Genomic DNA, 13,062 nt, shown 5'->3' on the forward strand with positions numbered 1-13,062 from the left:
TATGGCACTATTAACATATTTGATTGATTGTCAGTACAAAAATTATAGTAGTGTATAAGTGATTCACTCATTGTTAAATCTTCAAATCAATTCTACTAATAATCAAACATCCTACATAATTGTTTTGAATGCAATAAAATTAATTCTTAACATAATTAATCTGAAACCAAATATCCCTTGGATATCATAACAGAAACAAATTAAAACTTGTTATTATTCCCAAGCTAGTTTTATATCCTCCACCATCAAGTACAATAGACTGCCTTCAAGAATCACAGACACATCCCTCAGCATTCCTTTAGTCATTAAGTAAGCCCCAAATTCCATATTTCAAAATGGAAGATTACGCAAATCTCCCTTCCATCATTCAACTGGATTCAACTTAAAGATCAAGTCTGATTTCCATCTTCATTCAACTGAATCAAACTCCATGATTAACTCTGAGTGAGTGATAACAAGATGAAATCTTCACCTCCAAGATGAGGGATAAAAACACAGCCAACTGCAAACTTAAAATCTGTAATTTATAATTTATAATGAACATACAAACAACAGACTATCTAACAGTCACAAATTCACTCAAATGCTTCCCTAGAGTTGCAGCAAACAATGAATTAAATATTAAGATCCCAAATCAAAAACACGGTTAGTGTTAACAAAAAAATTCACATTTTCCTAGCATTCAACAATATTTGAAAACAAACTACTTGATAAGCAGCCAAAACTAATGCAACATTCTCATTGTTCAATTGTAAACATACATATAACCAAAAAAATTATTTTTATAATTTGGGCACTATAATTGCATTGAGAAGGAATAGGAAACCATCAGAAACCAGAATTTTATCCCCAAAAGCTATAAAAGCTGTACGGTCCGCATCATGGCTAGGGTTAAAAACCCCCATCATTTGGTTCCCTAATCCAATTTGACTTCCAATAACATAGCCTTTTACAATCAATTTAATTAAAAAAAAAAACACAATAAAAATCTCACTAAACTAAAATGAAGGATAACCAAGAGCTCAGATTGAATATGGGTATGAGAAACATTATCAGCACTGAATCATCAGAGTGGTGCATGACATTCTCAAGAAATCATCATAGCCCATAATATTCAGGGTTTCATTCAAAGACGCAAAAATAAGATTAAAGCAATACATAAACGAAAGAGAAGAGATCGGAAAACCTGCACAGAAGATGATGGAGAAGGTAGAGTTGCAGGGTCGCTTTATATAAGAGAGAACGCAGAAACCCTAATTCACTATTTGAAAGCCCATTAACTTTTTGACACATATACCCCTATTAGGTTTTCTGATTCCGAAGTGGCCCAGTCCATTCATAATCAAACCATACGGCCCAAACTTGGTGAGTCTTTCCAAATAATTTTACCAATTCCTGACCCAAAAAAATAATAAAGAGAGAGAGAGAGGAGAGAGAACACAATATTTACAAATAAATAAAAAAGTATTCGTAGTACCCAACAAAAAATGGATACAAAATGGTGATTTAAGTAATTAAATAATAGATAAAAAAAATGCAATTGAAATTCAAAAGCTTCCTAAAAAGTTCTTAATGAAATAAAAAAAAAAAAAAAAATACTTCTAATTAAAACTAACCTGATGCTTAAGGATGTCAAGGGATACAAAAATCTTTTAATGTCAAATGTAAAATCCACAATAAATGGTTAATGGCAAGTGATTTTATGTCATTAAATTATTAACATTTCATACTTAAAGATCCTGTATACTGTGGTTATATTTATTTATTGTATTTTTTTTTATCAAATTCAATGAATATAAAATATAGTGACCTTTGTTTTTTTTATTATATATAATTTTTTCCTTGTTATACTGTTTTTTTATGTAATATTTATACTTGAATCTATATCAGTATGTAAAGGATAGACCTCTTTCAATAACTTTTTTATCTCTATTTTTATATAAATATTTTACCCTCTTTTATTTTACTCATAAATTAAATCACTTTTTTTTTCCTATGTATTTTTTGTCAAAATTTTATTATCTCAAGTAACTAGTCATTACATAATATTTTTATTTTAATTAACTCCTATATATTAAATATAAACATCTATTTAAAAATATTGTAGTTTTTTGATTTGTAAAGAAATTATATCTAATTTATTTTTATAAATTTAATATTAATATTTTGAAATAAATTATATTAATAACTATGAATAAATTTTTGTTACGATACAAGTTATTAATCATGAATCTAAAATATAATTTATATGTTTAAAAATATTTATGCATATTAATTTTAAATATAATAATATATTCAAACATAGTATGTATTCTTAATTATATATTAGTGAAGAAAAAAAGTTAAATATAATATAAGAATATATTTATATTTGAAAGCTGAATACAAAAATAAATATATTTTTTATATATTGTTATAGATAATTTTAAAAGTCGTGGATGATAGATACATTTGGTTGGTCTAAAAAGAGATTATTTGTTAGAACTGGTCAAATTTTGTAGGGAGTTAGGAATAGTGACTTCATTCCTTACGACAGCCAAACATTCAATGACGAAGAGGATAATTATAACTTTTATCCTATGTTTTCTTAAAAGAAATGGCTTTTGGATTAAACATGAGCATGTTGATGTAAGTAAATTACTCAGGTCAGTCCAAATATAAGGTTGTGCAACCCTTGTTTTAGGCGTCCCTTAAAAAAGTTGCTTTTATTGATATTTTCTTTTTGCAAGGCCTTTATTTTGTACTCCCCAGAAGAATCATATCAAGGAAAGATAAGTTCAAGGTGTAATTATAATACAAGAATTTGTGTTTCTAAAAATAAAGTTAACGGATAGCATCATGATTTTGAAAATCGAATCGAATTTCATCCGTTAGATTAAGAATTGATTTTTAACTAATTGAGTTGGCTTAAAAAATTATTTTATGATGAATCAGTTATAAAATCAATCAAACTCGGTTAAAAATTAGTTAAATTGATTTGAATTGGTTTAATTAAAAAATATATTTGAATTTTTAAAATATTTTTTAATTAAAAAATTACAAACTAGAATAACTAATTTTCAATACTTGTTTTATAAATATAATTTAATTATTTTATGTAAATTTATCATTTTTAATGTTTTTATTTTTGTAATTTATATTTTATTAATTTGATACTTTTTATTTTATATGTAGACTTGTTATTATTAATGAGTATTTTATTAAAATTTAAACTTAAATATTATATTATATTTAGTTTAGGATTTTATGTATACATTAAATGTTAAGAACTTGTAAATAACATTTTATTTTAATTTTTACTATTATAAAATTATGATATTATATTTATTTAATATTATTTTTATATTGATAATAATTATTATTATTATCATTTTTTTAATACTAACTTAATCACAGTTTAATCATTAAATCTTGAATCAATACCTAAATCAATTTAATAACAAATCCAATTTTGAAAACATTGGTTAGGATGTATGGCTAATTGTGAACAAAAAAAAGATTACAAAATAAATTTGCATCGCGTGGTAATATGACAGTTAATAATTCTCACAATCATGATTTATTTAATGATAAAGACATTAACATTGATGTGCATCATTGCTATCAAAACTTGATTATTAACATTGATCTGCCAAAACCTCACCATTGTCACACATGTCTGATTGAGCAGAATAAGTAACAGGTTGAATTTGGGAAAAGACAATCAAACAAATTTTTTCCTTGGACAAAATGATAATGTGCCATCAAAAAATGAACTTAATACATTAATAAATTTCTTATTTCCAAATAAATTTATACTGTTCATATATCTAACGACACCTTTTACTTTTCCTCCGATAAATTACATTAAAATTATACTGTTTTATTATTCCACCCATGAACCACATGGTATATGGATGTGATTTCGCCCATATTGTCCGAGATAAAAAAGGTAGCATAAGCAAATTGAAATTGACGTCATTATAAAAGGGTAAATTTAATCTAGAAAAATGAATTCAGTAGTGGTTCATCCAGCTCTTTCAGGAGACTACACATGATGCATACGCCTCGATATACTTACGCGGGTATTATTCTGTGTCTCAATATACCTAGATTACCTAATGTTAGATATCTACACTTATATTTCAACAAATTCACCAAAATATAACGACGTAGTTCAAAATTTCACGTCGAAATAAACTATTCGTGCGTGACTATATATATACATTGAACTGTTGGTTAAAACACTATCTTCTACTTCTGGTGGTTGTTGCTTTGGATTGGAGATGCTGTCGCTTTCCACTAGGCAAGCCGCTATCACTGACACTTCCTTCAACCATAGTATCATGTCCATCGGTAAATTCCGGCGATCGCGATCTCAGAGGAACAAGATAACTATCATCCTTGGTGTTTCTCGACCGCTGCTCATGGCGTTTCACGTTTTCTGATATTTGATGGAAGGTTTTGTTTATCTTTGCAATGCCCCTTTCAACTGGTTCTACCACATGTGAAACCGTAAATTTCATGTCATCAACAATCTGAAACACAGACAGTGGATAACAGGCAGTTAGTCTGACAGGGGTATGAGAAGATTTCAAGGTTGAAAACTTGAAATGGTTTACAGTGTTCATCATATCTTACAATTTCGCCGCTTCCGACAACCACATCGCGAACGCTGTGGGTGAATTTCATAGGCTTTTCTCTCTCATTAGGTGCTCCCAGCCATGTTCTTGTTGAGCGCTCACAGTCCCGGACCTCCTCAGGGTCTGGAGGTGATCCCAGTGATGCATAGTTGGTCATCACTGCTACATTACGGACACATCGCTCTCCCCTTTTGTAAGGTTCTGCTGGGAAGACGTAAAGGTGCACAACAGCAGCCACGCCCATCTGTTCACAAATTTTAAGATGAGAAACCATATGAAAAATCTATTCCTAGAACTTCAAAATTATCGAAGACTTGTTTCAACTTTCAGGTAAAGTACACTCAAGAATTTATAGTATAAACATAAGTTAACATTTCAAGGAAGAACCTAGTTAACATGATACTTTTTACATGCAACAGCTAACCAGTCTAGTAGCCTTAAGTAACTAAAATGAGCCTGCCAGAGTAGTAAAGCAAAGCATTCACTGGTTGCAAAAGTGGCCCAAGAAAATATATTCCAACCTAATATTAATATTAGGTTCCAGAATGATCATTTCATGTACTACTGAAGTCCTTGTCAAAAATAATGTTTCATCTATGCATGTGCCTCATCTCCGGACATTCAGGAACAGGGAGGCCATGATTCCATAAGACATCTAAACAAGTGCATCCTTTAGGGCTTAATTGCCCGACAATGAATCAATGCTCACACGTGTTTTGCCAGATTCCAGAAAAAACAACTCTAAACAAGTAATACTAACATTTGATAAAAAACGGAAGATGGTTATAGTGATTCATAAAAAAGAAATAAAATTACAGAGGGTATACATAGTTATTATTCAGATGCAAGGTTATCGATGGCGGATAACGGTCTATGGCGGCGAGGCCAAAAATCCTTTATAACTCTATGGCGGATGCCATGGCGGCCTATGGCGGATGCCATGGCGGCCTATGGCGGATGCCATGGCGGACGTCATGGCGGACAAAAAAATAAAAATAAAAATATTTATATATATTATATACAAAGAAAACAGCAAAATAATAAATAACAAGCAACAAAACTAAATTAAAACCAACATAATATCAACTTAAATACTTAAATATCATAACAACAATACCATAATTCATCAAGTCTCATAACATAATTGATTAAATGTTGCTTTGCTCTTGTAATTCCCCCTTTCATGATTTTTTTACAATAATTGCATATAGTTTCATTGGTATCATTCTCTTTGGTAGGATGACAATGTTTCCATCCTATGTCTGTTCTCCTAACAAAGTTTGAGGATGTTTGACTTTGGCTTGGAATTGGATTGCTAGACATTGTCCTAAAAATAAGAAAAAGAATAATAAAATAGGCACTCAATGTTAGTTTAGAATTTAGAAGAAAATAGGAATTTAAATTGACCCAATTGGTAGAAGAATTGGGATTAAAAAAATTGTTGCTTGCTGCAGATGCAACAATGAATTCATTAACAAAGGACTCAAAGGAGTAGGAAAAATTAAAAGGAGGATTATAACTGAAAAAAAAAAGAAAAAAACAGGAGGATTAAAACTGAAAAAATAAAAGGAGGAGGAGGATTAAAACTGAAAAAATAAAAGTAGGAGGAAGATAAAAACTGAAAAAAAAAGTAGGATTAAAACTGAAAAAAAAAAACCTAGTTTCGCCAGAGTTGCTCGCCGGAGTAGCTCGCCAGAGTACTGGGCCACCACGGTTCAGGTCGCCGGCCAGAAAGGGGACAAAGGGGCGGTGAACGAAGGTGATTAGGGGCGGTTTCAACTTCCGTAAGTGTTGTTGGCACTTCGTGGTTGCTGGCCGGAGTGTTGGGCTGCCGCGGTTCAGGTGGTCGGTGGCAAAGGTGACCGAAGTGCAGTGATTGGAGTTGAATAAAGGTGACCGGAGATGTTTAGGGTTCACTCCTCTTCAAGTGCAGAAAGTCGCGACTGTGAGGGAGAAGAGAGACGAGACGCGGAGACAAGCCAAAAACTTAGGGCTCACTCCATTTGGGCCTGTTTCAAAGCCCAAAAATAGGTTTTTTTTAAACAAAAACCGTCATGACCGCCATGCCCGTCATAAACCTTCACGGAGCCATGACCATGGCGGGCGCCATATCGGAAATGGCGGAAACTGCCATAAACCTTCATATAACGGATGGCGAATGGTGGTTTAGGTTCAAACCGCGACGTTTTTTCCGTTATAACGGGGTTATAACGGATATTTGACAACATTGTTCAGATGTTAACACTTTATAGTTCATCTATTTCAATTCTTAGTTTACTTACCCATACTTATCAATTTCAGATAGCAGACTATAGTGGGACATTGGCATGGCTGCCACAAATATATAAATGCTCAAAGTAAAGGAGTATCCAAAATTGAAGACGTGTCTCAAATTAATAATCAAAAATCATAATTTAAAACACAATCACGATATAAAAAAAAGAAGAAGAAGGAAGATGCTAGCATTTATTAAAAAATAATAGACTTAACACTCCACGGAGAGGGTGTAATTAACAAAAAAAAATGAGCAGGAGGGCCAGCGAGGGTGAGAAACACAGCAAAATACAAAGTTGAACAGACCTGCAGGAATAGAGACTGAGTGTGTAGAGAGGGAAAGAACAGAGACCCGTGGGTGACATGGCTGGAAACAAGTGCATCTGCTGGAAAATGCCAGGCTTGGCCAGAAATGACGTAAGTGAGCAGTGGGTCATGGGTAGGTTTACTTGGTTTGACAAAGGTAAGCTATTAACTATAAAGTGTGTCTTGTGTGAATGATGTGTGAATAATCAAGGAAGTGTAAATAATCAAACTTTAATGTTTCTGATGCCAAAAATGGAGGTGGAATCACAAAAATGTAAAACAAATGGTTGAAAAACACAAAATAGGTACGAAGGTGGATTTTAATCCTTGCTTCGTTATAGTGCCACCAATTTGTCCCAGTAGCCGGTGCAAGGTGCAATGCACAGGCACCCTGTAGAAGCCTTATATCACACTTTCTTAATAATAATAGGTTTATGTGAATTCATATATAATACAGATATACAACAATTTGCTTGACATATCTATAAAAGAAAAATACCCACTACCTCAAATATCCATATTTGTGACATAGGTCTATGGTTTTCACACAGATTACAAATGATAATGAATAAAGTATAGATTCATTCAAAACATAAATGATAGAATATATCAATACACCTTACAATTAAATATTTAATAATGATGTATCAAACAAGACAATATAAATTATAAGCAGCACAAGTAGCTTACCTCTATGCAGATAATGTAGTCTTGTATACGTGTTTTCAACTCCTGAGCTAATGATCCCCTAAAAGCTCCCATATAAAAAAGGAACGCAACAGCCACACTTTGCCACCATGTCAGGAAGACAATTGACTTAAAAGTTAGAAACTTTGCCAATGGTTTGATTGGTTTCAACTTATCTTTAGTAACGGAATAGAACTGTACAAGGCAATATAGGGCCCATGTCTGACTAAAGTTAAGAATTAGTGCCAAATAGGGATACCTGCAAGCACAATAGTGAATCAGAATATAATGGGATAAAAAATTACTGCTACCCGAACTGCACCCCCTCCCCAAAAGGGTAAAAGCCTAAAAGGTATAGTCATCAATATTCATCTTTTCAATATATATATATATATATATATATATATATGAGGAGAGATTCACTTACTCCACTCAATAACTCATGTTTTATATCAAATTTCAATGATTCAATGGTTGAATTAAAAGTTCTCAATGCATATATCATTTCTGCATATTTTAAAAAAAATTGAAAACTATTTAATACTTCATTTCATTAATTCAAATTGACAGATAATCATAAAAACATTTTATTCGTTAATTTGAATTAACAAAATGAAGTACCAAATAGTTTTCAAATTTTAAAAAAAATAATTGCAGACTTAATCTATATATTAAAAAATTTAAATTCAATGGTTAGATCATTAAAATTTAGTGTAAAACATAAGTTATTGATTGGAGTAAAAGTAAATAGACTTACTCTTGGAATAAGTGGATACTCCCCCCCCCCCCCCCTCTCTCTCTTTATATATATATATATATATATATAAAAAGAGAGAGGGAGGGGATCAAGTTACTCATTAGAACTATTGGATTAAAAGAAAATGAGGGATGAGGATGGAGAGTAACTCTTTTAAAGTTACTCTTTGAGTAACTTGATCCCTCCTCAGATTTCCTCAAGCTTGAAGACCCAACAATGGTGAGCTTCAACTCCTAACCACTTGGTCATAGAGGCCATTCTATACCATGTCAATAACCAATTCTCCATAAATCTTATATAGATAGTATGAGAATAGGAGAAAAAAGAATGATTTTCATATCTCTAACAGTACAAATGTAAACAAGATTAAGACACAACCCAATACAATCTTACCCATATTTCCATTCAAACTTTCCCTCTCCATAAACCCCAAAAGATTGGAGAATTATTGCTAGTAATGCACAGATCAACTTCAGTATCATCTGAAATGAACATTACAGTAAGCAACAAATGAGAGATTTACTTTGCATAGAAACTGCTAAGGGAGGTTGGGGGTAGGTCGTAGGTGTTTAACAAAATCATACATACATATTGTACAATGCCAATTTTCACAGATTGATAGAAATCCGCGCCTAGATGCCAATCCCTCAAGAAGTGATTTAAGGGAAATGGATGCTCTACAACTCCGTATGCATATGCTTCTTTAATAAGAGGAATGCTGGAGTCCGTTAGGCTCATACTTTCCATAAATTGAATTGTTTTTTCCTCACCACCTATCAGAAAGAAAATAAAATGTGGTATTAAAAAGTAATGAGCATTACAACATAACTAAATTCAACCTACAAATAAACTGGAGATGTATCACATCCTCTGCTAGTAATGAGTTATAATATTTGGGCCTCTCACAGGGATTTCATATTTATTTTGATGAAGCTTGACACTTGAGGGAAGGAGAAAAGATGAAAAACCTATTAAAAGATCTTAGCATTTGTCATTTTGGAAAATATATGCACATGAACATTCAGTTATGAAAATCATATGGGCATACAATTCATTTGACATACCTAAGCAAGCTATCAAATATCTCTCAAAGCAGTATAATGCAAAAGCTTCATAGCATTCTCGGATTACTTCACTGTTAAACGCTGCACCAGAATCCAATAGTGACAAAAACTGCATCATATAAACATCAGAATTCAGAATTTAAGAGCACATTATTACATTCAATTTTAAAAAATAAAAATAAAAATAAAAAGAAACACAAAATTAAAAGATTAAGGACTGGATATGTACAACAAGCAAAAATGCTAATACTAAAGCTTTTTGCAAATCAGTGCTGATGGTCCATCTGGAAAATAAAGTCAAGATTTTATGAAATTTGTATTACTGGTTGGAGAACAGAATCTGGGAGTATATTATGAATTAAAAGATAACAGTTTTTCATTTAAGAATCAATCAATCAATCAATTAGATACCATATAGATAAAACTTTCTCAAATTAATCAAGTCCCCCAGCATAAAGATGCAGGAGAACAATCTACAAGGGGTGGAGCAGTGGAAGGGAGATGCATCTCTCTAGGCCAGGGCATTGTTCAATCCTTCAATAAACATTATGGGAAAAGGACCATACTGTTTGCTACCAACCTGAAGGTAGTTGGGGTCCTGGATTAGGCTGTGCTCACCCAATGGCACAAGTCCATGACCACCCAAAAGATTAATGTGAACAAGTTAAATTAAAAGTACAGCATTTTAGTTAGATAGTCAAATAAACTGATGCATAAATTCTTACACTTTCCATGACTAAATAGTTCTTTATGTAAAAAGCAAAGACACTTGTTCCTGAAGTTGAAAAGTAATTAAGTAAACCAACTAAACAACATGATCTGCTGCCTACAAGGTATGTTACAACCTACTCCTATGAGCTAGCAACAAAGTTTAGCTAATAACAAAAATTGAAAAATAGTGGCAAGATGAAAAATACTTAGATTGTATACAAGAAAAAGGAAACATGGATGTTCATTCATTACGATAAAAGTCATATATCCAAGTAAAAAAAATGTAAGAAAAGGAGAGAACAGATAGTATTATGGAATTTAGTTAGTGTCTCTTACTGATTCCAATGCATAAACGGGAACCATTAAAATGAGACCAATCAAAAACTTCTGTTCCTGTAAAAGTAAAATTAAAGAAAGAAAAAAGATTATAGACAATATAACAAAAGGAAAGGAAAAGGAAACACCGAGGTGAAACAGCCAAGTCAATTAAAAGGGAAAACAGGATGCACCTCAGGCTGATTATAGGCGCCTAAATGCTCGAAAACTAAATACATGGAGAGAACAAGAGCAACTAGCACAAATATACTTGCACTGAAGACTGTCAAACTCACAGTTCCTGTGGAGTCCACACCTAGGTTTTGTGGCCACATATTCCCTGCTCTGCTGGTAGACTCGACTGGGATTAAAAGAAATATGGAGGAACACAGAATACCCACCAAACCCACTGAATAGAAACTTGTAATTTGTCTTCAAAATTGGTGTGCTATTCATCACATCTATGATACACTACATGTGAAGTGTCTATGCCCCCCAGAAAGCTCTAATTCTATCTAAGTTTCCCTCTTCCTATCTTGGTATAACAGCAATTTGTCAAATTTAATAGGCAAATGCAGAACTAACAATTTGCACCAACAATTAGCTACGATCCTTGCGTTTAGTTCACCTGTAAAATCCAAAACGAGATAGCTCAATAATCCTGCATTGGCAATCACATATATTAATGATTAAAGTAAAAAAAAAAAAAAAAAAAAAATCTCCACACTACTCTGTGCTTCAAGGCAAGTACTAGAAGTTCAATTAGCAAGTGTATACAGCTATAATAATCTAAGAGACACAATCAGAAACATAAAAACCTTCAATTATACACCGTTAGTTTCAAAATACACATTTGCCACCGACAAGGTATATTAAATGTAAAATAATAATTAAAATATATATATATATTGGCAAAAACCCTAGGCTTGGGAAAAGAAATACTGTGGGTATGGAAACAAGCTCCGGTGCATTAGAAACAGAAGAACAACAATGATGCCATGTCGAAAGAAAATGAGGAAGAAAGTTGAAACCTGTTCTCTCGACTCTTATTTTTCTTCTACAGGGAAAATGGAGATGGGTGCATTTTACCAAAATAGAATGCGACTTTGCTTTTGCAGTTGGGAAACAAAATCGCTAAATTCGAGAAAAATAAAGATAATTATTTGGATTGAGTGAAGGCAACAAAACCAGGATATGCTTTTTTTTTATAATTAAATCATATAATAAAAATAACTTTTAAATATATGAGTCATATATTATAATTAAAATAACATAAAATAATAATATTTCTTATCATATAAGTTATATTTAAGTTTATAATAAATAATTAATATTATAATATAATATTACTTTTTATTTGTGATATTTTTTTAAATATTAAAATTTAATTTAAAATAACTAAAATATATGTATAAAAATTAACGTTTTTTTTAAGTAAAAATTACCTTTAAATGAGAGAAAAAAGATAATATAAAAATGTATATTCTTAAAAATGAAAATAAGTCAGACCTTTAATTTAAATTTATTATAGATATGAGTGAAGTTTATATGACCTATTTGTGTAAAACTTAGGCTTAAAGCTTATAAAACTCTAATTATTTAAAAAAAATAGATTTAAAGTTTATAAAAAGTTTGTTAGATTTGATAGACCAATTTTTTTATGTTAACCTAGTTGTCCACATTTATGTGGTGGCTAATATCATTGCTACATCACCACTTAACAATGCTACTTGATGATAGAGACCGAAAAAATGACGAAGAATAATTGATGGAATAAATTCGATGAAAAATATTATTGAGGAGCTAAAAGTGAATTTTATAAAAAGACGAGAGACTAAGACTAGTAAAAAAAAAAATAGGTTAAATTACACTTTTAGTCCATCTATTTTTGTCGATCTGTAATTTTAGTCCTCGTATTTTAAAATAGAGACATTTAGTCTTCATAATTTAAAAAATATAAAATTTTGGTTCTGCCCTTATATTGACATCAATTAGTTATTAAGTTTTAATGTTTACTTATACTTAAACGATGTGACATTTAATGACATAACATTTGGAGATAAAAAAAACATATGCAAATAAGATTTATTAATGAAATATATATCAATCACTTGTTAAAATAAATATAAATGAAGATCTTTTGTATTCTTTTTTAATTTTTATTTCAAAATATTACGTCACTAGATATCACATCACTTAAATAATGACGGGTCACTTATTAGAATACTCCATGCATGACTATAATTGTTAGGTTGTTAGTTGTCAAGTGGTGTTTAGTTAAAACAGAACTTTGTACCTTCCTTGTTATAAATATAAGGATCCTTGT

General features: G+C 31.3%; 1 protein-coding gene, 1 long non-coding RNA gene and 1 other non-coding gene across 6 annotated transcripts; all 3 read right to left on the reverse strand.

Moving 5' to 3' along the window:
• LOC114915202 (uncharacterized) lies at positions 1-1,871 on the reverse strand. The gene is made up of 2 exons (XR_003803136.2): positions 1,187-1,871; positions 1-502 (listed from the first exon to the last, which is right to left on the reverse strand). It is a non-coding gene; the product is annotated as an uncharacterized LOC114915202 (long non-coding RNA).
• Positions 1,019-1,107, reverse strand: LOC114915203 (small nucleolar RNA Z221/R21b). Its single transcript, XR_003803137.1, has one exon. It is a non-coding gene; the product is annotated as a small nucleolar RNA Z221/R21b (small nucleolar RNA).
• A 2,080-nt stretch (positions 1,872-3,951) lies between the features above and the next one.
• LOC109789976 (protein LAZ1 homolog 1) lies at positions 3,952-11,902 on the reverse strand. 4 transcript variants are annotated; one of them, XM_020349052.3, is made up of 9 exons: positions 11,768-11,902; positions 11,033-11,364; positions 10,758-10,814; positions 9,711-9,819; positions 9,235-9,419; positions 9,040-9,128; positions 7,893-8,148; positions 4,621-4,866; positions 3,952-4,517 (listed from the first exon to the last, which is right to left on the reverse strand). In XM_020349052.3, the coding sequence occupies exons 2-9, from the start codon at positions 11,069-11,071 to the stop codon at positions 4,227-4,229; spliced, it is 1,272 nt and encodes a 423-aa protein (XP_020204641.1). In that variant the 5' UTR covers positions 11,072-11,364; positions 11,768-11,902; the 3' UTR covers positions 3,952-4,226. The 4 variants fall into 4 exon arrangements, with proteins under 4 accessions (XP_020204641.1, XP_020204637.1, XP_020204638.1 ...); XM_020349048.3 differs by having other exon boundaries at positions 10,931-11,364; XM_020349049.3 differs by having other exon boundaries at positions 10,931-11,364; positions 11,679-11,825.
• Between the last annotated feature and the right edge of the window lie 1,160 nt (positions 11,903-13,062).

This window comes from Cajanus cajan, chromosome 9 (genome assembly GCF_000230855.2).
Source record: "Cajanus cajan strain Asha chromosome 9, NIPB_CcT2T_4, whole genome shotgun sequence".
In the NCBI taxonomy this organism is placed as follows: domain Eukaryota; kingdom Viridiplantae; phylum Streptophyta; class Magnoliopsida; order Fabales; family Fabaceae; genus Cajanus; species Cajanus cajan.